Source organism: Antechinus flavipes, chromosome 2, assembly GCF_016432865.1.
Source record: "Antechinus flavipes isolate AdamAnt ecotype Samford, QLD, Australia chromosome 2, AdamAnt_v2, whole genome shotgun sequence".
NCBI lineage: Eukaryota > Metazoa > Chordata > Mammalia > Dasyuromorphia > Dasyuridae > Antechinus > Antechinus flavipes.
In genome coordinates this window covers 294,692,474-294,719,097 of record NC_067399.1, presented here as the reverse complement: position 1 = coordinate 294,719,097, position 26,624 = coordinate 294,692,474, and the positions used below count along the sequence as shown (strand labels likewise).

The following is a 26,624-nucleotide window of genomic DNA, read 5'->3' as shown; positions in this document are numbered from 1 at the left end:
CATTTTTAGAATGAATGTAAGTATACCTAAGTATACAGCTGTAAGTATACCTATTTATTTTAAGGCTTGATTCTGAAACAAATCTATTTTTAAAAATTTATGTTCTTTATAGGAAAGATATAGTCATGGTAATTGTTTGGCATGAGTTATAAAATTATAACTCATAGAATCATAGATGTAGAACTGGACCCAGGAATTAATTGTTCATGTATTTCACATTTTAATAAAAACATAGAATTAGAAGTTGGGCCCCCACCAAAAAAAAAAAAAATCTAGCTGATTCATATGAATACTGAATCCTCTGAAGTAGTCTCATGTATTTGAATTCACATTATTCAAAGTTACAATTATGTAAAATATTGTAATGGTTCTAGATCAATGGAAATATATGGAGCAAATTTGAATAATGTGACCACTTCCCAAGATTCATTATCCTCCCTAATGAGAATCTAGCTATAATGTTTTGATTGGAAAAGTAATACCACAATTAAGGAGCCATTTTAGTTTACCCAAAACATATATATATATTATATTGCTCAAGAAGTAAATCCACATTTAAAAAAAAAAAAAAAAACTTGTTTTATTTTTTTGCCACCTGTAAGTGACAAAGTGTAGTCAGATTTACGGTTTTTTGAATGGAGAATTCATGTAAAATATGTGTGATTATTAAGCCAATTTTCTTCTGTTTTCAGTTCCTCGGCTCCTTGTTATGAAAGAGATGGTCAAACGTCTGCAGGAATTACGTCACACTGAGCAAGTGCAGAGAGCATATGCTCTAAACTGTGGAGAAGGTGCTACTGTCAGTTATGAAATTCAGATTAGAGTATTGCGAGAGTTTGGTCTTGCAGATGCTGCTGCAGAGCTTTTACAGGTAGAAAGCAATATTTTAGTTATTTTTTAAAATAGGAAACTATGATAATTATTGTATAAGTTTCAGGCAGCCTTCCTAGAAAACCATAGTTTTTTATCTGTTTTTTCTGTCATGTGGTGGAATAAAGATATCATAGCTAACTGCAGCAAAGTTATTAATTTGACTAAAAGACAGCAGTTCTTCAATAATCAGTAACCTCCACTGTGTCCTCATTTTTGGTCTAATTTTGCTTTGGAAATGTACTGAAATCTCAAGGACAATGCTATTGAATTTCAAGCTTCAAAAGGTTCTATCAAGCTGAATAGGCGTAAAATAATAATTAGTATTTATATAGCTTTCAAATATTACCTCCCTTTATCCTTACAACAACCTTGGAACATAGGATCCTAAACCTTTCAAGGTCATTTTGGATCCTGAACGTGTCATCCAATGTATTAGCTTCTTTCTAATTTTATATTATTAAGCAAACTTGAAAGAATGCCATCTATTCTTTTATGCATATCACTAGTAAAATTTAAACAATATAGGGTTGTGCACAGATTCCAGTAATATTCTACTAGTGACTTCATTTCATTAATAACTATCCAGTTCTGACTCCATCTAACTATATTATTATTTTAGCCCCACATCTCCCTCTGAGACTTTGTTTAATGCTTTCCTAAAATATTGGTTAACTATATCTTTAACATTTCCAGTCTAGTAACATTGTCAAAAAAGAAAATCAGGTTAGTCTAACTTGATCCAGTCTTGATGAAGCTCTTTTTGGTTACTATTGCCTTTTGTTGATATTCACTAACTGTACTTTTAGCTTTGCTGAGAATTAAAGTCTGTAGTTTACAGAGTACATACTCTTCTTTTTTTTTTTTTTTTTTTTAAATATTGGGACATCTGCCTTCCAGTCCTGTGGTCCTTCCTCCACAATTCTTCAGAAGTCTCTGACATACAGACATAATTACTGGCATAATTACAGACATACTGACTGACAACAGTCATAATTACTGGCTTTCAAAACACTAGACGTGGTAAACTACTTTTGTTTTATCATTTCCGATATAAAGCTCAACCTCCTTGGTAGAGAAAAATAAAAGAAGTTAAATGCTAAGTAGTTCTTTCTTTGATCCTTTCCCCAGTATCATCTTTTAACATTTTTTCCCCTTCCTCCAATTCATTCTGAATTTCAGCATTCTTAACCCTATTCTAAATTTTCTCAGTGTTACACTTTTACATTCACTGTTGCTTCTGTCTTCTGTTTATGTTTGTGCCAGACACTATGCTAAACACTTCTCAAATATTATCTCATTTGGTCCTCATAACAACTCTGATAGGAAGGCCTTAATATTTTTGCCATTTTACAATTGAGGTTATATGACTATGCAAAAATGATAAAGCTAATATCTGAGTCATATTTGAAATCACTCTTGCCAACTCCAGGCTTTTTCAGTACCTAAGTTGGTTAGTGAGTTCCCTGTGCATAAATATTATTAGTCTGCTTACTTTCTCCCTTTCCATTGTACTTATTTCTCATTCTATCTAAAGAGTTTTATTCTTCAGAGCTTTTCATAGAATTTTTTCCTTATTTCTTTTGAAGGATCTGTGCTTCATCTTAAATGTGCTCTATGGTTTCCTGTTCATTTAATGACATAGTCTGTTAATATTTGTCTGTGAAACTTGAACAAAAGTTATACATTGGAAATTTTGAAAATAAGTTCGGTAGAGCAGCATTCCCATATTTTATTTATCAAAATATTAGTCCAAACCAATTAAAGAACTTGGTAGCAAATACCATATTTGTGCTTTTCCTATGTCATTCTGAAGTATTTATGTCAGTGCTCAGTTTAGAGAAAGTCTTAGGAACATTCTTCATTTTGTGCTTTTCTTTACTGTAACTTTGTACTATCTTAGTTTTGTTATCTTTGCAAAGATTATATTGGAATGTGAACTGCTTGTTTTTGAATGATTCAGCATTTTTTTATGATCTTGCAACAACAACAAAACAGCTGGCTTGCTTACCAAAATATTCAATGTAATTGACCTTGGGAGAAGGGGAGGAGTTGAGTCTCCCGCCACACAATGTCCCTTTATACACCTCCTTTTGATACTTTTTCTTAGGGTTTTGACCTAGAAAATCTTTCTGTTTTATTTTGCTTGTTTTATGATAGTTTTGTGTTTCTGTGAGTGCCTAATAAATGTTCTTAAGTTGTTTGTTTTTATAATTTGATGTATAAAGCTATTTCAGAAGTTTAGTAATTGCCAGAAATTTTTTAGCTTTTTTTTTTCTTTTGTAGAATCCTCACAAGTTTTTTCCTGATGAACGTTTTGGAGATGAAAGTCCACTATTGACTGTGAAACAGTCTGGGCGATGTCGCGTTAACAGTACTCCCACTGCAGAAACCATGTTTACAGATCTAGATACTTTTGTGGCCTTTCATCCACCCTTGCCTCCTCCACCACCCCCCTACCATCCTCCAGCTACTCCACTTCACAGCCAGTTCAAAGTTGGTTGGAAGCAAAGAGCCCCCAGTCAACATCCTTCACGGTCTTTTTCTTATCCTTGCAACCATTCGCTATTTCATACAAGAACAGCTCCCAAAGCTGTTCCTCCTCCAGTCTATTTACCTGGTGTCAAAGCCGAACCACCTGACTGCACTAACAATACAGGATCAGGGAGACAAACAGTCGCTGCATCCCCAACAGTGATGACAGCTGAGAAGCAAGTGGTGAGTCATGTTAAGTAACATCCTGAAGGGTAGATAGATGTAAAGAATGCTAAAAGTCCTTTTGAGGCCCTTAGTAGGCTAATACTGTGCTCAGAAGGCCTTCTGGGGTGGGGGAGAGGAGAAAAGAGGAGAAAGGAAATGGATTAACAAGGAAGAAAAGGAAAAATAAGAGAGGAAAATAAGATGCATTTATTTAAAGAAAAGTAAGTTTTACAGTTTAACCTAGAAGGAGCAAAAAATGAACATTAGGAGATGCTTTTTTTTTTTTTAATAATCTGTTCATTTGCACTTTAAAAATTTTATTTCCTTAAGGTCTTTAAGCACAATTTAATCTATTCTCTACTTATACTTCAGAAGGATGTGATTTAAGATTAATTTTAAATGATGCTATATATGTCTTTGATTCTTTATCCAAAAGATCTTACTTTCTCTAAATCCTCAGGCATGCTTTTTCATCAGCATGATCAATTTGCTTTGAAAATTTAAAGTAATTGAAACTGTCAAATATGTTTTGAAAAAAATGAGACCTTTTTGAATTTTGTACTGTAATAGTCTAATTGGTTTTACTTTAGGTCATACGATAAGAAAAACTTGGAAAACTTTTCTAAGTATTGCCTCTTACTGCCACATTATCAGTAAAATTTATTCAAAGAGGTGGTTATAAATATATTTGACAGAGTACCACATCATATTGTAGCTCATTATTAGGCTTATGAATTTAATTAGAACATTTAATGGCTAAAAACATGATTCTCTGACCCATAAAAGAAAACTTCATATAGAAAAACATAAGATACAATATGATTAGCTTGTAATATGTGTATCAGTCTTCCTCCCAGTTCTAAACCTATAAAAGATTCTGTTAGTCATTCTTTCTAAAACATAGAATCATAATCAAGTTTCACAAGTTAATTTGAAGCCATTTTTCCATTGAAATAGTAGAACATAAAATTGTTCAATCTTAGAATTAGAAAAAAAATCCTAGCAGTCATCTAAGCCAAGTTTCCCGTTTTACAGAAAAAGAAATTGAAATACAGATAGCTTAAATGAAGTGTCTGTCATACTAAGATTAGTTCTAACAGGATCATTTCTTTGGGCTTTTTCTTGCTCTTCCCTGCAGTGCACTCAGCCGATGCTCAATGAGCTGATGCCAGATATTGCCATGGGTGTGTCGACACTCTCCCTCAAGGACAGGAGACTGCCTGAACTGGCTGCTGACACCGAACTTAGCCAGCCAGTGCCCGAGGTAGGACCGGGACCTCCCCAGAACATAGCATGTATCCAGCAGAGGCACATGAACACTTCTCGAAAGAAACACACACTAGAACAGAAAACGGATATTAGAGACAATCAGCAAGAATACCCCGATTTCTATGATTTCTCAAATGCTGCTTGCAGACCTTCTACTCCAGCTCCTACCAGGCACACCCCTTCACCTCCTCAAAGTGTATATTTTGGTCCAGATTTATATAGCCACAGTAAGGCATCACCAAGTGGCTTAAAGTCAGCATACCTACCTAACCAGATCTCCCCTAAAAAGCAAGAAGAAACTAGGAGAGAATATATGCTTTCTCAAGATGGGCATCAACAGAGACAAAAGAATGAGCCAGTACATCTTGATGTTGTAGAGCAACCATCCCAACGGTTGGATTTGGCATTAGCTGTCCAGGAAAATCCTAGTAATGGTCCAGCTCATGTCAGGGGACGAACAAAAATGGAAACTGATTTGACATATGGGCTTACTTCTAATAGAACTTCACTCTCTGCATGTAGCTCTGAAACTCCAGAAGAAAGGTCCAGGAGGAGACTGGCAGACAGTGAGTCCTTGGAACATGGAACCCAGAGAAATACAGAGTTGGAAAGGCAAGATTCAGTAAGCAGAGGAAGGAGGTCTCCAAGCAAACCAGACTTTTTATATAAAAAGTCTGCTCTCTAAAAGTAACCTCCAAATGGTCTGTGCCTGAGATGTGAAACATCCCATTTTATGACACAACCAGACAACTTTCAGACAAGTTTCTTAAAGCCAGCAGATAACTCAGTTTCACTTTATTTTGCTCAAGATTTTGTATATACAATCTTGATTAGACATAGCATGCTATGAGGGTTTGTTTGTTTTTATAAATGCTGCATCTGGTTTTATTTTGTGTTTTGAGCAGTTGTGTTGAGGAAGCCTTTTAAGAGAAACCAAGCTGGCACTTTTTTAAAAACAAATTGATAGAGTTTTTTGCACCTGTACATTTATTTTACTCATGTTAATTTTTGTATCACCGTGTTAAACTTTATTGCCACATTTAAAGGACTGTATTTTCATATTTCTTTTGCATTTTACCTTTCACCTACCAATTTCCATGTGCAATGGGTTGCACACTGAAATGTATTTTCTTATGAAATAGTTATAATGTGTTTATTTTTTAATTATAGGAATTCCAAAGAACAGCACATCAAAATGCTCCTCTCTTTTTAGTAGTAGTTTTAGTTCAGAAATCTGCCTGGTCAGTCTCTGCTAAAAGAATCTGTTGTCATCCTTTTTTAAATAAGTTGTGGGAGCTAGTATCTCCAGCTAGTGTCCACCCAGGGTCCTGAAGTTTTCTGGTTTAGTGAAGAATGCTGAAGAAAAAAGCTTTTTCTTGCCCAATCTAAAACTATTAATTTATTTTCTGTGTGAACAATTAAGTTTGAATCGATATAAATTCAAGTAAAAGGTGAGAATTTTACTAAATAGGGTCTTAATCAAATCAGAGTCCTTCCAATTTTGAAACATTGAAATTATCAGATTAACATGAGACGCTGCTAACGAGATTTCTGATTCTGAGAGCAAATTCTTCAGCTGAGAGGGGTGAGATGACTGCTTATTGCCTTCAGTGGTCTTGCTGCCTAATGGGGAACAAATAAAAGGGCTTCAGTCTTAAGGATGTCATTTGATGTTTATAAGCATATGTATACTTTTAAATGTTTTTAATGTATGTCTAATGAATTTTGATGTCATGTGAAGGAAATTGTGTGATGCATAATGCTTTAAATCACCAAAAAAAAAAAAAAAGAAAAAAAAAGAAAAAATCACACACTACATGTCCTACTTGAACTCCTCTGGGGATGCTGGTTTGGACATTTACCAAACTATTGCAGCACATAGGATATTTTAAGATCCTCTCCCTAGGAAGAGCAGTACATGAGCTAAGGACTGTTTTTTCCCCCTAACCTTCCATGTAAATAAACTGGTATTTTAGGTTTGTTTTTTTTTTTTTTAATCAATTCTTCAATATTATTTGTGTCAGTTTTGTATTTCACACACACACATTCAGCAGTAATATTTGGATAAATAAAAGAGGCTTCCTGAATATTCCATCATATATAATATGTTACAAATATGAATCCACTCATTCACACTCACTCTTAAACTATGCAGGGCTAGGAGGCCTTTACAAGCTACCATGTAAATGACTTACATGCACTTTTAAGTACATACATTTTTATTGGGTGACAACAGCTCTGATTTTTCCTGATTAACTGTAGTTCTTCCTGCAGATTTTTTCCTACTATACCCTGTGGATGTACACTCAGGAATATCTCTTGACATTTTTTTAATGCTAACATTAGATAGTCACAAAGACAGGAACATGTGCTTATACTATACCCAGTTAAAACGCTGCCAAGTTGTTTTGCTGTCTAGTTGACTGCTCCTATTAAGTTTTGATTTCAGTCATGTTATATATTTCATTTGAGAGGTCCAAGGGTAAACACTAACCTACTTATAAGGTAGACCTACTCATTGCCTTACAGGCTTTTTTTTTTACATAATTATAACAGTTAATTGTCTTACTTAAGGGTCTAAACCATATAGTAGATGATATAATCTTTAGAGGTCTAACAACAAGTTTGGCTTTAATCAAAAAACAGGAGTTAGTGATTCCAGTCTATTCTCTAGTGTGTATTTATATATATTGACATTAATCAGTTGGATATAATTATTAGTAGCTGCTCTGAAATAGACCAGAGTTGTACTGGTAATGCAAATGAGAGTTCCATTTCCCTGATGGTTTTTGTTGTTGTTTTTTAAATCTTCCTTGTCTCCATTCAGATTATGCATTATTTTGGCTAATACAGAAACCTGCATATTCTCTTTTAATACAAATTTCTTTTCACATCACCGAAGTTATTTTGAAATGACCACTGCTCAATATTTGATTTACTTTTTAAAAAATCTACATTTTCAGCTAAGAATTAGTTTGAATAACTGACTAAAATATTCATATGGGGAAAAACCGCTTTAGTGTATGGTACTATAGAGTGATATAACATGCAGAAGAATACTATGTCTGTGATGCATGTGTCTTATTAGATTAATTATCAGTTATCTTGCTGTATTTTATGGTATGTAATTTGTAGAGTCAATTGAATAGCTGTGTGCCAATGGCTTTTGAACACAACTATTAAATCTTTGTATGCTGTGATAAGATAAATGAGATTACTGCAAAAGATTGCTTTTGAAAAACAGTATATATTTAAGGGCCACAAACAGTGGTATTTTTATATGATACAGAAGCATTTTGAAATAACCAAATCACAAAAATACAGATCTTCATAAGACAATCGGCCGATCAGACAATCTCCATTTTCAATATTCATAGCATGTTAAAGAATGGGTAAACAACTAGAGTTGCTCTCAATGTGGAAGAAAAAATACTACCTTCCTGAAAGTGCTGTTAGTGTTTGTTTCCTTCTTAGTTTAATTTTGTAATTTTATTAAACAATCATTAGGGGGGAAATGGCAACGTATGGTGGCATAAAAATTGTCTGTGGAACTTAATATTTTTAAACCTTTGGCATAATGTAGTCTTCACACTATGCCCATAAGCTCTCCCTAAGTAAATCTTGGGTCTAAACTCTTGCAACACTTCATTTATCACTAACCATTAAGGGCTTTGCTAAGAGCTCTTTGTAATTAAGTCATTTTGTAGAAATTATGTGTGAAACTTTCCCAAACTCTTGTAATTCTTGTAGTATGAATTTCCTTGAGTTTTTGTTCACTTTTTATTATCATAGTGCTCTTTTATGGGATTTTCTTTTCTGTTTTATTGGAGGGAGAGGTTTTACACTAAAGTTTGAGTGGTCACAGTATTTGTATAAACTGGAAACATTGTAATGGGGAGGAGGGAGAGACAGTATCCATCTACAAAAACTTAGGTTAATAAATCTCTTAATACCTCAATCTCCAAAGACACAGAATTCAGTTTGCTCAATAACTATTCTTTATTAAACTTTGTTTAATTACAGAAGAAATTCAAGTTTACCCATTTGGGGAAGCAAGAAGAGAGAAATCTGTGTTTCCTGAAGCACTTATGAGATGGTTTAGGAATTCTAAGATTTCAATCTAATATTGGATTCAAAAGGAAAAAGGCTTGTGTTTTTTTTTTTAAATCAAAGTAGTGTGATGGGTGCTAATTTCCCTTCTTCATGGTTTACTAATTACTTTAAAACTTCATCACAAATACACATGAAAGTGATTAGAGTACACACTGCTTAAAAGTATTTTTCTTATTTTGTTAATGCCCTAAGAATTACTTTTTTCTGAAGTTGTAACTATCATTTCTGTCTCATAGATAACACTAGTTATTTTATAATTTTTGTATTGGCAAGCCCTTAATTGTTTTTCCCTTTGTTTCCTTCAACCCCTTCCTCCCTGCAAAAAAATCCTGTCATTTATTCCATAATCCTGAATAGTATGATGCTGTGGCCCTTGTAATAGAAAGGATACTTATTAAGTATTCTATTTGTCTTGAAAATTCTTGAAAGTAATTGCTTGTCTTTATGTGGTTCTTTTTAAGAGATTAGACATGGTGTGGAAACATCATTTGTTTGGCTGTTCATGACCGTGTATCTGTTTCAAAATGTGCAGGTGGTGGGAAAACCTGCCCATGGATGTGGGGTACCTGAAAGATCAAGAAGGTAAATCTACAGTTGGCATATAGTAACCCACCTGTGTTTCTGGAGGTGGGATATTCTACAATACTGCATTTCTTGGTGTTGTGCTGTTACTGGTATAAAGTCAAGTGCCTTCAATGTTAAAGGCTCAGAAAATTTTCTTAAACCGATTTCATGTCCTATGCAAGTGTTTTCTACAACCTGCATAACCAGTACTTTGTAAAACTTGTTTACGCTTCAATTGTACATAGTGTTTTTTAAAAATATACATATATATATATATATATATATAGTATTTTTATTTAGGTACCTTCAAACTTGAATTCCAGTCTGTGTGATGCATTGTAAAACAATACATTTCTCTTTTGAGTACCATTACAGTTGTACAAAGGTTTTCACTGGTTCTATTTTTCTACTGTTACTGAAAAGCATGTAACACTGACTTTATCCTACATATAGTTGGCATTTCAAATAAATGGATTGTATAGAAACTTACTGAGTTGAACACAGTCTCTTTTGAGTAATTAACCTGAGGTATATCACACTGCAACAGAAGAAACATTTCAATATTTGAAAATAGAACAGAGAATTGTTTGTTTGCCCTTCTTTGGGTTTGGGATTGCAATAAATATATTAATATGGGGTATCCTATATGTCATTCATTACACTGTTGACATTCGAATATAAAACTCATTATTCTCCCATCAGTTATCCAAAATTTCTGAGACTGATATGGCATTTACTATGTATCAGAGACTGTACTAAGCCCTGGAGATGCAAATACAGACTTAAAGCACTGCTTTCTCCCAAAGATCTTCTAGTAGCTGAGAGGCAGCCTATGGTTCTCTTCACCTCAACTTCTACCCTCATACTTGAAGACTTCACTATTCATGTTGATATATCCTGGACCTCCTAGTTCATTAGTCTCCTCAACACCCTTTAGCTGCCTTAGCCAAACAATCTTTAACCCTTAGTTCTCACCATTACCTCCACAGAGCTTGAGCGCTGAAATATCCCCTTCTCTAATCATAGTCTGTCAAGTCTCTCCATCCCCTCACATCTGCTAACCCAATACTACCTCCTCCCTGTGTCCTACAGCTTGAAATCCTGAGGAGGGTCAGGGAAGGAGAAAGTTGCCTGTGTGTGTCCACCAAGCTAGCTACCATAGAGAAACTACGGTGTAGGAGAATTGCTGTTGAGGCCCCCCACTTTATCTCATAAGGAGCTATAAAAGTCCCTGATCTCGGTTGTCCAGAATAATACGGCAATGACAGGATGGACCTAAGTTCAGGAGACAAATTGACCTCTCAAGTTATCACTAATTCTGTAGGATGAGATCTATGACCTAAATGTGAATGGATTTGTATACCTTCTCTAACATCCTACCAGAGATAGGTAAAAGAGGGGATGAGGTAATGTATGTAAGAGTACATGTGGGAGAGAAATTCTATGAAGAAATGCATGGTGGGGAGCATTGGAGCAGCCAGACAGGTCAGAAAAGAAGTGTAAATGTCACCAGTGGAACGAAGGGGAATGTGAGGAAGGGAACATTCATAAAGCACCTGTGTGAAGTTCCCTTTGATTTTCACAACTCTGGAAGTGGGTGCTGTTGTAACTAGTTTACAGTTGGGATTATAGAGGCAATCAAATGTTAAGTGACTTGTGCACAGTCATATAGCAATGTGTAAGGTTTGATTTGCTCCCCCATACTCCTCTACTGCAAAGGTGGCAGAATTCGGGAAGTGTCAAATGTTGCAGAGAAGTTAAAAAAAAAAAAAAAAAGAAAAGGGTCAGGACTGAGAAAAGGTCTCTCAATTTGGCAAATTGGTGACTTTGGAGAGTAAGGTTCAGTAGCATGAGTGGTGAAATCAGAAACCCAGATTGCAAAAGTGAGAAGGGAGATTAGAGAAAATAAGGACAATCAGTGAAGACGGCTTTTTTTCTCTTGATTTTTTTTTTTTTCAATTAACAAAATTTGATGTTTTTCTCTTTCCATCCCTCTCACTGGAAAATAACTAAAAAACGAAACCTTCATAATAAATATGTGTAGTTAAACAAAACAAATACCTACATTGACCATCTTCAAAAAATACAATAAACATTGTTTTTCAGAGTTGACACACTAGTTTATATTTTCTGTGAAATAATATGGTCAAATCCATTAGTTTTCTAGAGTTCCTTCTAACCCTCAGACAAAAGACCCCCCTATTTCATGGGGCAGCTAAGTAGCACAATGGATAGAGCACCAGCCCTGAAGTCAGGAGGACCTCAGTTCAAATCTGGTCTCAGACACTTAACACTCTATGTTAATGCTCTGTGACCCTGGGCAAGTCACTTAACCCCAATTGCCTCAGCAAAAAAAAACAAAAAACAAAACCATGTAACAGCTGGGCTTTATTCTAGTTCATAGGATCATAGGACTATAGATTTAATGTTGGAAGTCATTTATCCATTAACATTGAATCATTGAGTTTCAGCCTAGAAATTCATTTACAGCTGAGAAAACTGAAGCCTTGAAAACAATCACATCCACACAGAAGTTTTTTGTCTCAGAATCAAATTTGTGGTTTTAATCATTCTTTTTTTGCTACAGATATTAGTTTGCTACCACAATATGAAAAGAGAAAGGGAAGAACAGGGGAAGTGGGGAGGACAGGGTAGAATAGAGTGTAGGTTAAGGCTGCTGGTCTGTGTTCCTTCGCAGATGCATTTTGGGTAAAACAGCTAGTTACTGGGATTTGAGATGAGCTTAGTTCTCATTCAATCCTCTCCCAGCTGTCTGACTCTGACCCCACTTGGGGTTTTCTGGGCAGAGACCTGAAGAGGTTTGCCATTTCCTTCCCCAGCTCGTTTTGCAGATGGCAAAACTGGGGCAAACTGGATTAAATGACCTCCCCAGAGTCCCAGCTAGTCAGTGTTGAGGCCGGATCTGGTCTTGAAGATGTTCTCCTGATTTCGAGTCCGCACTCTGACAGCTGCCCTCTCTGCTTCTCCAACTGCTCCTTAGAGGCAGCCTCTGCATAAAGCTAATGGGGCTCACGGCCTCTCCACTCTACCAGGCCAATAGGAAAATAATCTTTATAGAGGACTGGGATTAGAGGGGAAGTTCCTCCCAGACAAAGGAACCGGCCCCACCCACAAACTTGTTCCTCCAAAAATGACCCCTATTTGATGAGAATTGGCTGGCAGTCTGACTTGTTTGGGATCCCAGAATCTGCACACTGCCTGAGAAGAACCCAAAGATCCATGTTTCCCTCTTGTCCAATATTGAAATTCTTTTATCTTCCCCTTTGGGGAATGAATAAAGAAACACAATATCATTACTGAGATAGACCTTAAATCCATTGTGATTGTGTTGTTTATTTCAGTGGGGTCTGATTCTTTGGGACTCCTTTTTTGGAGGTTTTCTTAGCAAAGATCCTGGAACAGCTCGTCTTTCCTTCTCCAGCTCATTTTGTAGATAACAAAACAGGCAAACCAAGTGAAATGACTTGTCCAGAGTCACAGGCCAGATTTGAACTCATCAAGTTGTCTTTCTCCAGGTTTGCCACTCTATCCTCTGTGCCATCTAGCTCTAAACATCATGTAAACATACAGAAATTCATCACATAAGCATCTGACAGGAGAAAAGGGAGTTCTTTCTGAACTGACAGACTATTTTATGTAATAATATTACAGTGGCAAGGGGAAGTTAAGCTGGTTGAAATTAAGCTATTATCCTCTAGGTTTGGTGCAGACTGAGACCTTAATTTTACTAAGTGATGGAACCAAATCTCAGACTTTTGACATCCAGTCCAGGTCCCTTTCCATCACACCTGAAATGTTGATAGCATAAATGTCCTCCTTTTCACTCACATAGTCACCATACTGAGGTTCAAACCCTTCATAACCTGACCCCTAAAAAAACCACCTATATCTTATACCTCCCCCCAACACAGTCTTCTGTCCAGTGAAATTGGCTTCCTTACTTTTCCTTAAACATGATACTCCATTTCTCAACTTGGGCATTTTCTCTAATTATTCTTAAAAAGTTATAAAATTAATGATGTTTTATGATTAAGAACTCCAATCAGTATATCTTAATTTAATTAAATTCAGTTCAACAAATATTAAGCACTTACTATATGCAACATACTAGAAGATGCAAATATTCTAATACATTTCTAGTGAATCAAGTGTGATGACATTGGGGCACCAAAGTCAAATAAAAACAAGGGCAACTAAAATCAGATAATGCCCTGCTGGCAGCATGTTGACTTAGGGAAAAGCGTATTAACACTATGTCCTATTGTGTTTTTATTTATTTTGTTAACTATTCCCCAGTCGCTTTTTAATCTGATCCAGTGAAAGTTTGGGGGACAGCAATGTCACCAACATGTTTTGACACCTCTGAATTAGGATATTCTCTCTTAATGATTGCAGTCACTGCCTGCCATCCTAAGCAGTTGTCACCAGTATCTCACCACTAGCTCACATCCATCCACCTGCATTATGAAGAAAGGAATGCAGCACGTGGTCCCTTGATTTTTGCCAAACAACTAGACCATCTTCTTTTTTTTTTTTTTTAAATAACTTTTTATTGACAGAACCCATGCCAGGGTAATTTTTTACAACATTATCCCTTGCACTCACTTCTGTTCCGATTTTTCCTTTCCCTCCCTCCACCCCCTCCCCCAGATGGCAAGCAGTCCTTTACATGTTGAATAGGTTACAGTATATCCTAGATACAATATATGTTTGCAGAACCGAACAGTTCTCTTGTTGCACAGGGAGAATTGGATTCAGAAGGTATAAATAACCCGGGAAGAAAAACAAAAATGCAAGCAGTTTATATTCATTTCCCAGTGTCCTTTCTTTGGGTGTAGCTGCTTCTGTCCATCTTTGATCAATTGAAATTGAGTTAGATCTCTTTATCGAAGAGATCCACTTCCATCAGAATACATCCTCATACAGTATCATTGTTGAGGTATATAATGATCTCCCAACCAGACCATCTTCAATGGTCTCTGGAGAGCTGAAATGGAAGGTCCCTCAAAGTGCAGTGAGAGGGAGATGGGGGTATATAGAAAAGGGATGATAAACCATAGACAAGTATATCATCAAAGACAGGAAGCCCCTAAGTGGGGCAACAGATAGAGCACTGGCCTAAAGTCCCATGTTCAAATCTAGCCTCAGACACTTCCTTGCTACCTGACCCTACATGAATGTGCATTTTCTGTCTGCTTTAGTTTTTTCAACTATAGAATGGAGATAATAATAGCACCTACATCCCAGGATAGGATCAAACAGAATCATGTGCCAAGTATTGAGTACAGTTTTTGTGCCTGGTTCATAATAATTACTTATCCCCCTTCTCATATATGAATAAATAAGTGAAAAAGAAATTCAGTGTTTACCACTTGCAAAACATTACATTAAGCCCTGAAGATACAAACAGAAAAACAAAGAGCTCATGTTTCTAATAGGAGGAGATAATACTGCCATAAGTGAAGCTCTATGAAGTAAAGCACATGTTCTCCAAGCGATCTAATAGTTTATTAACAGCACAAGCCCTAATAAAGGGATCAATGATTTGCCATTCCCCCCCCCCCGCAAGAACAGCTCTCCTTTTATGCTTTTGGGGTAAGTGAGGACATTCTTATGAGGTGGGGGACATCTCAAGCACTACATATCTCCTAGCTGAGACCTGGCAGACAATATGGCTGGCTGGAGGTTGGTTCCTAACCAAGAAAGATGTGTTTGTTTGAATCCACCTGCCGAGACTTCTGTGAACGGCAAAGCAGAAATCCTCGAAGGACAACTTGGGGCAGACTCCTTGATGTCCACCCACATCCCTTGGGGACAGCAGATTTCCTTGAGGCAAGAACAGAACAGTGATTAACAGGAGAACCGGTTTCTCAACTTAACTCATTACAGGCCAGCTGAATTTCTGCACTAAGTTCAAAGAAAAAGAATCATGACTAAGGCAGTTCCAAGACAAAATCAATTAACTTTAAATAGGTCCAATAAACATGGAACAGAATCCATTTAATCTCAGTATGAGGACACCTAGTAACAGGACACAAGCAGTAAAGTATAACTGGATATTTAGAGCAATCTAAAATAACCTGAAGAGACCGATTTCCACTTTTGTGGGAAAGAGGAGGACATGTGCCTGAGTGATGAGCATATCTTTGTTCCTTTTTACAAGAAATTTCTGTATTATAAGAAGTATATCTATATCAGAGATTTAAGATCTAGGGTATAATACTTTTTTTCAGAGGAGAGAGATTCAGGATAAAAGTCACTTTTTTTTCTGATGGCTGGTAATGAGGAGAGATATCAATTCTGCATCATATCTAGAGGGGTAAATAGCTTAATCTCAACCAGAACAATTTTTCCTTCTCACCAATCATTTAATCAATCAATATTTATTAAACACCAGGCACTATGCTAAACTCCAAGGATTCAAAACCGGTGAAAAAGAATCCTTGCCCTCAAGGAGCTTAAAATTTAATGGGGAAAAACAAGATGCAAACAAATATATACAAAGCAAGCTATCTACTAGATAAATCAGAAATGATTAACATAGAGAAGGTCCTAGAATTAAAAGTTTAGAGTAAAATATGGAATTTTGGCTGGGACTTAAAGGATATCAGGGAGGTCATTAAGAGAGAGACAGCATACTAAGTATGGGGGACAGCCAGAGAAAATGCCCAGAGCTGAGAGACAGAGTATCTTGCTCATGAAACAGCCAGACATCCCTTGTCACTAAACTGAAGAATACATGTCTCCACCATGTGATTATTACACAAAAGACACCAATCTGTCAGCAGATTAGGGCAGCTAGGTGACACAGGGGATAGAACACTGCTACTAGAGCCAAGAAGACGAGTTCAAATCCAGCCTCAGACGCTTCTTAGCTCTGTGACTCTGGACAACTCACTTAATCCTCTTTGCCTGTTTCCCCATCTGTAAAGAACTGGAGAAGGAAATGGCAAATGACTAGTATCTCTGCTGAGAAATTCTGAAATGGTTATAAAAAGACAGACATGGGCAGCTAGATGGCGCTGTGGATAGAGCAGCAGTCCTGAAGTCAAGAGGACCTGAGTTCAAATCTGACCTCAGACACTTAACATTTCCCAGCTGTGTCGCTCTGGGCAAGTCACTTAACCTCAATTGCCTTAGCCAAAAAAAAAAAGAAAAGAAAAGAAATTAATAGGACCATTGCTAAATTGGAACTGAGCGAAATTTTTGAGTCTCATCTTTCCCAATAACACTCCAATGACACATTATAGGGTAAAGCACGTCTCTGTGATGTTGGGGAAAATTTTATTTATTTACCTATATCTTTGTAGTAGTTATTTCTTTATAAAAGCTTTCCAATGTTAAGTGGCTAACTGGAACTGGGGGGATAGTCATTAGGCCACTAGAAAGACAGGGACATAGCTGGTAGGGGCTTGAACCAATTGGAGTTTGAGAAAGATGAAAGAAAGAAAGAGAGAGAGAAAGGAAGGAAGGAAGGAAGGAGGAAAGGAAAGGAAGGAAGGAGGAAGGGAAGAAAAGAAGAAAGGAGGGAAGGAGGGAGGAAGGAGAGAGAGAGGGAGGGAGGGAGGAAGAAAGAAAAAGAAAAAATTTCAACTGGGGATAAAGCTCCTCTAAGTGATGGCTGCAGATGATGTTTACCAGTGTCTGGGAGGGAGGTAACATTGATCTTTTCAGGGCTCTTGGGATCAAGGTTCTAAGGGTTGTCTCTATCGTGTTTGAGGAGATCCAGAGCACAAATAGTGGTATGGCTTGTCTGGGACATGTCCCTCCAGTCTTAAGGGCCATTGCTAACTTGTCTTGCCTGCCCTGTAGATGACAATTAGTAAACTAAGAAAATAAAATATAACTAATTCGCAGGTTTTGTCCTCAAGGTAAACATTCCAAATAAAAGCATACACAAATCCAAGTATTTACATTTTGTTTAAAAATGTATGTATTGATTTTAAGCAATATAGTAGCATAATATGTGTCCCCCTCTGTTTTCTTTTTCTAAAGCATGTACTCATCATTCTAGAGCCATTAAAGCACATTTTCACCTTTGTTGTTGTTTTTTCTTTCTTGTGTTTTTTCCTTTTTATTTGTTTTTTCCTGTGCAGCGTGACAGATATGGAAATATGTTTAGAAAAATTGAAACCCCCTAAGGGTATTAGGAATTTTTGAGGGGTTCACAAACCCTCATCACTACTACCATCAGCTCCAGTTCCCATTGGCTGTGTTCCTCCACTAATAGGTACAAGTGACAAGCACCCCAGTTCTGTTTCACTAGTTAATGTCAGTTCACTTGTACAAAAAGATATTTTATTCAAAGACATAGAAGAAACAAATGTGACCATTTGTCCCCAAGACTCTCCCCCACATCACCTTGGTTTCTGAGGATAGTAATAGACTCTTAGCTCAGGTCTTGGGTAGCATTTCTCCCGCCCTCCTGGTGGGCTCTGTGGCTTCTGACACACCATTAGTTCTGACCCTAGACAGGCGCAGATACCCAGGAACACCCCTCACTCATCCCAGCTATAACACAAAAGGAAGTACCCAGTGGGAGCCAGAGTTTGAAAAGCTGACCTATGCCTCCACAGTTAATGCAAATTCTCTTTTATATACACAGCAAAGAAGCTCTGAATACCCTTGCATGAGCCCCTGATCCATCCCTGGTACCATACTTTATGTTCTGTTTCTGTATAATGTCCTACCTGGCCCTCCCGTCACCAAGGACTAGGTTTTATGAGTAAATTACCCCCAAAACCCCCCACAAAATCTTTTTATTTCCATTCTGGCCTGGACTGCTCTGCTTTCTGTTACAGAAAGACTGTTCTTTCAGACAGTTTTTATACACACAATTGGTGTAGTCATACCAAAGAAATGGGGGCAGAGAGAGACCTTACCTAGGGACAATCCCAGGACTGGTCCCCCACATCCTTAGACAGAGGGGTGCTCCATGCTTGCCTTGGGCCCAAGGAAGGGGGCATCTCCACGTGGGTTATGGGCGGAGGGATGGCGGGGCCAATCCCAGATGTGCTGACTAAGTTCAGAACTGGAAAACTGTAGTTTGGCTTGTGCTGCTTCATGAAAGAATTGGAGTGTTTCAGGAACAAGATTATATGATGATCACTATGATGGAGCGGTTCAAGACAATTCCAATAGACTTGGGATGGAGAGAGAGAAAAGTATGGAGGCTGAAGTGGATTAAAGCACATTTTCACCTTTGTTGTTGTTTTTTCTTTCTTTCTTGTGTTTTTTCCTTTTTATTTGTTTTTTCCTGTGCAGCGTGACAGATATGGAAATATGTTTAGAAAAATTGAAAATTTTTAACCTAAAAATAAAATTTACAGCGTCTCACTTTAGCCAGGAGAGCAGATGGTGTGTTGCCCCTGTTGGCTGGCTACTGTGATGGTCTCTGTGTTGAGCTGCCAAGTCCAGGTCAGAAGCTGAAAGTGAGGTGATTAGGAGAACTTCAGGGAAAAGTTAGAAACCTTTTCCTGTTATTTTGCTCACCTGGGAGGGAGCAAACTGTTCTGATTGCAGTTTTGAGTAACTGTAAAAGCAATTGTAAGGTAAGACACTCCTGGGAGGTCAGCAATAAAGGTGAAGATTCAGAGGCTGGTACAGAGGAAACAGAAATGGAATCTGTCTCCCTTCCTGACTGGTATCAGAGAAGTAAATAAGAGAGAAAGAGAAAATACTAAATGAAGATTATTTGGGATATGATTGGTAAAAGAAAGTAAGAGAAGAGTTGGATCAGAATGTGATGTGCAGTTTTTAAATGGGCTTTAATCAGTGTCCACTAGAAGGAGATATATACATATATATGGGAGAAAGAGAGAATTTAAGCAACTAGAAATGAGAAGAGAATGGGTAGAAAGTTAAGAAAGTAATATTCTGTTTGCACTAACTGTGAACAGAGGATTTGAAGGTTTTAAAGGATTTGGCGACTGAAAAGAAGTTTCATGGACTCTAAGAGGGGGATGAAAATAAACTAGCCCTGTAATCTGAAGCTCTAGGAGGAAATGGCCTGTATTTGCATGATTATCAAGAGGCAGATTTGGAGACTGATTTGAGAAATTTCAAAGTGAATGGAGGGGGAAGGGGGGAAAGCTTATTCTTTGGAACAGATCTGATTCTTAGAAACTGCCTGCCTATTAATATCTTTCCTGTTCACGCACACATACACATGATGAGGTTCAGTGCAGGGCAGGGAGTTGTGGGAATCCTCTTCTGGTCAGCGCAGGTCCTTCATAAATGAATTTATGAACCCGAAAAGTTAAACTGGCAAAAGAAGTTTATTATTAGAACTGAGAAGTCAGCTTTTGCAGGCTGACTTCCGTAATGGCAGGTCCTGACAGAGAAGTAAAGATCTAGCAGAGAAATCCCCACAGAGAGGTAAATAGGGTCCTGTTAGGGAAATAGGTGAGAGAGATAAAGAGGGAGTGGTGCTGAAAAGAGAATGTCATTTCAAAGGGCAGAGAGTCCCAGCTATGCCAAGGGGAGAGAGGGGTTCCTGGGCATGCCATGTTAGGTCCTCTGCAAGGAATGAGCTGGAGGAAGCTTGTTTTATGGACAATTGGTGATGGGGGATGGGAACAGTTTGAGCTGGAATCAGAATAGAGAATTGTGGCATTAAATGAGTGTTCCTGGACTAATCTCCAACTCAAAAGAGTTGGAATCTCCAACTCAGGCTAAATAGGAGTGGTCCTGGACTCAACCAGTCCCACCCAGATAACAGAATGAAAACACTTATCGTGATTCCCTGGGGAGGGTCTCTCAGGGGAGAGCTTCTCTGAGGAAGTTTCCCAAGCTTCCCCCCAAAGTCCGAAAGAGACAGTGAGAGAGAGTTTCAGGCTCCCCTCGTCATTCCCCCGCTCTGCAGCAGTCACCCCAAATTCATTTGGGATAAAGGGCAAACTTCCGAAACTGCTTCAAGCTGGCAAGGGTCATAGAGATGTTCCTAGTTCCTTTGGGGTTCATGCCAGGAGGGAAGGTGTGAGGTCTGAAACCGGCAGCAGGATATTTAAGAGGTGCTTGTCCCAGTCAGTCGTCCCATGTTCTCCAGGCTGAAGGACAGTTGAAAATCCGAAGCTTGAAACCTAGAGAGAAGAGATGTCAGGAGCAGATTGAAAGTGGGGTGTCCTCCAGGGTTGGGATGATGACTTTTGAGAATGGGGCCTTTAGCAGGAAATGCATCAGCTCTTATCTGTGGGCTGCCTTAAGAATGCTGAAAGCCCACCTAACACCACTGAATGCCCCCATGGCCACAGAGCTCCCCAGCTGAAGGTAGTTAAGGAGTTAATTGCTGGCAGGGGTATAGAACGACAATCAAAGAAAAGTAGGAGAGAAAATGCTAGGAGCAAAAAGTTCTTTCTATAGTAAAAGTGTTAAGTAGCCCAGAATCTAGGGTGTCATTGAAAACCACCACTGAGTAAACCACCTTTTCTTTCCATTTTCAGGAAAGCTGATTTCTCCTGAGGTGGAGTCAGGGAGCAGGTGGAGAGATTAAGGGTGTGATGGACCCAGACAGTCAGGTCAGGTAGGAGGCTTTGATGGCTATTAGGTTTCTTACTAAGCCACTGATGTCCTTTGGCTTTTAAAAATGTTCTGAACCCCGGGGTTAATGGCTACCCCAGGGTTAATTTTGAGGCCTTTTCAATTAAAAACAGCCACTGCTCTCTGTTGTGGGGCAGGGTCTGGGGGAGGGGTGAGGCACTGCAGGCTAGGGCTGCAGATCCAGATAAGAATGCAGTTAAACTTCTCCAAATCTCTTAACTGTCTAAAAGTTTGTACTTTAAAAAAATTTCCTCTGGAGGTTTGAGAAGAGAGAATTGGCTCCTCAATCTCACCATAAAATCACCAAGCTGGCTTAGACAGAGGAGAGATCTCAAGATCCTGGCCCCCTCTTCCCCCTCATCCCCACTCTATGGGGGAGGAATGGAGAGACCAGAGTGCCAGAGGGAGAGTGCAGGAGAAGCCCCACCCATTTTACCAGCTGCCAGGTGTCCGGCTGGTGGAGCAAAGGGGAAGGTGATCAGGCCCCAAATTCCTGCCAGAAGGCAGGATGTCGAAGAGGGCAGAGGGGAGAGGGACGGCTTGACCCCTGTACCAAGCAGCCACCAGGTGTTGATTGTCTTGCTGGAAAGACAGTCCCTCTAGTGCTCCTCCTGCTCAAACTCAGGACAGGGACTGGGGTCTTCTTGGACAGTTTCCATGGCCCCTACAGCCCGAACCTCTGGGGTTCACAGCCTCAGTCTGGGAGGGATTTGCATTTAAGAGGCACCTCTGCTCTGAGTGTCTTTCCCAGGAGGCAGAAGTTGCCCTGAGGAGAAAAAAATAACTGGGAGTCTCAGATTTTAGTTCGGGTGAGAAAGAGTTAAAGAGCCAATAGCTGTATGTAAAAGCAGAGTGGGAGAGACATGAGGGCTCAAAATTGGCTCCTCCAGTTTTCTCTATTTAATCCCCCAATTATTGCCCTTGGACCCCTCAAAGAGGGGCGAGGCCCCCAGAATAGACAGGTTTTCTCCTCACTCTGGGGGAGCTTTGTCTCCTCCATTTCTTCTGCCCGAGGGCGGAGCTTAAAATCATGATCCTGAGAAGTTCCAGGATTCAGCTCAAGTGAGAGAAAAAGGGATTTAGGAGTGCATTGAAGTGCAAAAGAAGGCTCCTTTGTCTCTAGAGGAGCTGGATAGAGGGAGTCTGATTCCTTCCAGCAAATCTAATCAGCATCTTAAGCTTTCAAGTTTTGGGGTTTTTCTCAAGCCGAATTGGTCTCTGCTTAAGGAAAGTTTTTTTTTAGAAGCAGAGGTGTTCTCATTTTTGACAGGAAAAAGCTTCAGTTTTCCCCAAATTCTATAGCACCTCACCCGTCTCTAGATATCTGTAGAGATAGAGAGCAACAAAAGGAGACCTTTTGTCAGAACACAGGAATTCCAATGCAGCATCTCCCGAGAATTCTGCTCAAGCCTGGGGCTTCGATGACCCAAACCTACCCAGAGGGTTTGGGTGTCCACTACAGAATAGGGGGTAAATAAGGTTTTTTTTTTTAATCTTGTCCAGATTTAGGGGTTCAGTCAGGGAATCAAATGATGAGATTCCCTCCCCTCTCTTTCCAGTCAGGGAACCAAAAACTGATGAGGTTTGGCTCAGGGCAGGGAGTTGTGGGAACCCCCTTCTAGTCGGTGCAGGTCCTTCATAAATGAATTTACAAACCCAAAAAGTTAAAGTGGCAAAAGAAGTTTATTATTAGAACTAAGAAGTCAGGTTTTACAGGCTGACTTCCTTAGTAGTAGGGTCCCAATAGAGAAATAAAGAAGGGTAGGGTCCTGTTAGGGAAATAGGTGAGAAAGATAAAAAGGGAATAACACTGAAAGAGAATGTCTTCTCAACGGGCACAAGGTTGCAACTATGCCAAGAGGAGAGAGAGGTTCCTTGGTGTGATTCCTGCTTTTGGGTCCTTTGCAAGGGATTGAGCTGAAGAGAACCTGTTATATGGGTACTTTTTAGTGGGAGCTGGGAGCAGTTTGGGTTGGAATCAGAATAGAGAATGTTGGAATTGAATGAGTGTCCCTGGACTAATGTTCAACTCAGGAGAGAGAGACAGAGACAGAGAGAGGGCTCTGTTTATCTATGTCATCTTTTTCTGTAAGGTTTTTAATTCATAAACAAATATTCTAGCCAAGCAACTATGAACTGCATAAATTTGTAAAGTATTTGAATTTGATTGGAATAGTTGATTAAATACTTAAAGGAATCTTACAAATGAAAATTAAGTATTTAGATCAATTAAAAAAACTTTTTTTGGTTGGTATGTCTTGAAATTAGACATTTTGCTGTAACAGCAAGATTGTACAATGATCAATTCTGACGAAAGTGACTTTTCAACAGCGAGGTGATTCAGGCCTGTTCCAATGATCTTGCCATGGAGAGAGCCATCTGCACCCAGAGAGAGGACTGTGGGAACTGTAAAATTTTCACTTTTTTATTGTTGTTTGCTTGCATTTTGTCTTCTTTCTTATTTTTTCCTCTTTGATCTAATTTTTCCTGTGCAGAATTATAATTGTGGAGATATATATATATAGAAGAATTGCACATGTTTAACATATATTGGATATTGTCTAGGAAAGGAGGTGCATGAAAGAAAGGAAAAAAAGTTGGAACACAAGGTTTTGCAAGGGTGAACATTGAGAATTATCTGTGCATGTTTGGAAAATAAACAGCTTTAATTAAAAAAAAAAAAGAAAGAAATTTTGCTGTAAATTATACGACTTCTACCTTATGTGTTGTAAGTTCTGTTCATTTTAAATTTTAAGAACTATCTTATATCCTCTCCACAAAAAGAGAAACTTAAGGGAGCAGAAAGAGCAAGCCAGAGCCCTTCTGAGAACTTCCAGATAAATGAGCTGCAGTAACTTGGGAAAAATACTGTCAATCAGAGTTATTACTGAGTGATTAGATTCAATAGGGATTGGAAAAAATTATGGGGGAAAAAAGGTTACTTCGTGGGAAAAGGCACATAGAAAAGACCTTGTAGAATCCCCTTATTTGTAAAATTTCCAGGTTTCTTGAAATCATGTCTGGGCAAGGTCATCAGCCCCATGAAAGAACTTGTTTGAGTTATGAAACAAGATGAATTTCACAATGGCCGCCCCAGGCACTGGTATCTGTCTGTGGGCAGCTGCTCTGAGGTTTCCTCCAGGGGTCTGCTCAAGTCAGTTAGATTTGGCTTCTGGTCCAAGGTCTCCAAGAAGGGAAGACAACTATTATTGAAGGACGAATCATGGAAACTTCCCAGGTGTCAACAGAGCCTCCTAATCCCTGTGGGCCGTGCCCAAACTGTTGGAACCTGAAACACAAGTATAACTCCACGGACGTCCTTCTGCTGGTCAATTATTCACCCCCGTGGAGGAATGCTGCCCTGGAGAGTCACAGGTCTGTGCCTGGAAGAGCATCACAAAGTGGAGGAGTGGGTAAAGATGCTCACTGGTCAGATCTGCTACCAAATCATAGGTCTAAGCTGCCAGAAGGATTTATTCCCAAGAAGAAACTCCAGCTCAATTGGTATTTAACACGATGGACATGATTTAACACTCTGTCAACCGCATCTTAAAGAAAGGTCCAAAATGGAACAAAGTTCGAATGGCTGTGGGCTCCCCCTGCTTAAGAATACCGTCAACTACACAAGCAAACCCCTAGTGACGTACCACTGATGAGGGGGAATGGTTTGTAAGATCCTGGCCAAAGCTCCCAACCCCTGCCAATGGCACTGCCTCCCATCATCCCAAGGAAGGACTACCAGGCAAATCCAGCCTAAAACTGCAAAGACTGGCAATCAAAATTGGTTATTCCTCATCAAAATGTGGACCATGGGAAAGGCAATAAAGATATGGTCCAGATTCTAATGGAATTGCTCATGGGGTCACGGACTCTAGAGCAGCTGTTAGTGATGGAGAGGCAAATGGCAAATAAGATACCAAGATTAGCTCTGACTGAACTCTTGAGTTGGAGATATAAATATTATCCAAGAAATATAATAAAACAAGATTTATTTGCTAAGAAAAAAAGAAAAGAAAAAAATTCTTAAACAACAAATTAGATTACTGAGAATTTTCAAGTTTGTTTATGATGTAGAAGTGATTTCTATGATTGATCTTTACACCAGAATGTGTTTAAACTCGAATAGGAAAAGAAAGAATAAGATGTTAAATAAAAACTTGTGTGTATGTGTGTGTGTGTGTGAGAGAGAGAGAGAGAGAGAGAGACAGATTCTTAATAAACTTTAATTGCTTAGTGCATCACTATGAGAATTATAATATTTCTGTCCACCCCTATATTATGATTAATGAAACTTGCTATTTGAGGTAAAATTTTTTGAGATTGTAATGGATATCATTTTTTGAATTCAGGTATAATTGTCTGATGGATTATTGTTTTTTAATTTATTTTTATTTTTATTTTTCTGATGGATTATTACATTAGAAATCCATCATTCAAGAGACTTGCTACAAGTTATTGAGAAGAAATGTGAACTTGGGGAAAAGAATGAGGGGATGACCTTGGCATTGCCCAGAGTAGTATCCTCTTGACTCAGTTTCCTCATTGGATCACTTCCTTTCGAATTGGAATATTTCCCACCTGATTAATCAAGAGTCTGGCAATAAAAGAGGCAGAATTTTGCTACATGATGGGTTGTACCAAAAACTCAGCTGTGACTCTTACCTGAAATCAAATGGAATTAAGGATGCTTCATCCTGGAACACATGAGCTGAGTCATTCTATGCCCTTAGACTTAGACCTGGAGGATTCGTTTGGATGCTGTTACAATCGTTTCCTCGCTTTTTCCTTTTATAACATACTTCTATCATCAGGGCAGGTGATCAGTAGAAAATATGAGCACAATGCTATTATGTAAGAATTTACTATTTTTAGTCTGAATATATAGCCATTACACATCTCAAACAACTAAGCAAATTAGTACTTGGACCTGTCGTTTGCCTGTTACTAGTTACATAGTCATGTATATAAGATTAATTTCCTGAAGTATCTCATTCTTTCAAATGCTATGGGAATAGTTGGACAAAGGTTAAAAAAAATTAAAAACTTGTGAAACAAAGATATAAACTTATTAATGTATGAGGTTAAAGTCAGAAACATCTACTTTGTTTTAAGGAATTGAATTTCATTCTAATCAGTGATCCTACTGAAGAATAAATGTTTGGGTAATGTCTATTTCATTTGGATATAGTTAACAAACTGAACATGTTTTACTATAGACAATTCATTTGATATATATTCTTTTCTATATTTAACTGGGAATTTATTATTTAGTGTATCCACATATCCCCTTATAAGTACTTTTGTTACAATTGGAGTAAAATCAGCCTCTTATAAGTAAATTCATTTGTGTAATCATTATATCTAGGGGTAGAAAGCATCTATTTGCAAAGAATGATGTTACCTATACTTTCATATATAGAATTAAGTCTTTAATAGCATCTGATCCTCCTAAAGGAATTAGAATTAATTGAAATGGAAAAATTTTGAGAAAGCAATAAGATCAGACAATAATATATATCACATATAAATGCTTCTAATGGGGTATGTAA

General features: G+C 38.1%; 1 protein-coding gene and 1 pseudogene across 2 annotated transcripts in view; both read left to right on the top strand.

Moving 5' to 3' along the window:
- The window catches only part of BTBD7 (BTB domain containing 7), a 70,889-nt gene extending 60,884 nt beyond the window's left edge, over positions 1-10,005 (top strand). Inside the window, exons 9-12 of one of the 2 annotated variants that reach the window (XM_051977371.1) lie at positions 693-871; positions 3,157-3,588; positions 4,709-4,834; positions 5,362-5,453. In XM_051977371.1, the coding sequence (XP_051833331.1) occupies positions 693-871; positions 3,157-3,588; positions 4,709-4,834; positions 5,362-5,367 (743 nt within the window). In that variant the 3' untranslated portion in view covers positions 5,368-5,453. Of the gene's footprint in view, positions 1-692; positions 872-3,156; positions 3,589-4,708 lie in introns of both variants that reach the window. The other variant, XM_051977370.1, reaches the window with a different exon arrangement.
- Positions 10,006-21,456: 11,451 nt separating this feature from the next.
- On the top strand, positions 21,457-25,007 carry LOC127546651 (39S ribosomal protein S18a, mitochondrial-like; annotated as a pseudogene).
- Positions 25,008-26,624: the final 1,617 nt, after the last annotated feature.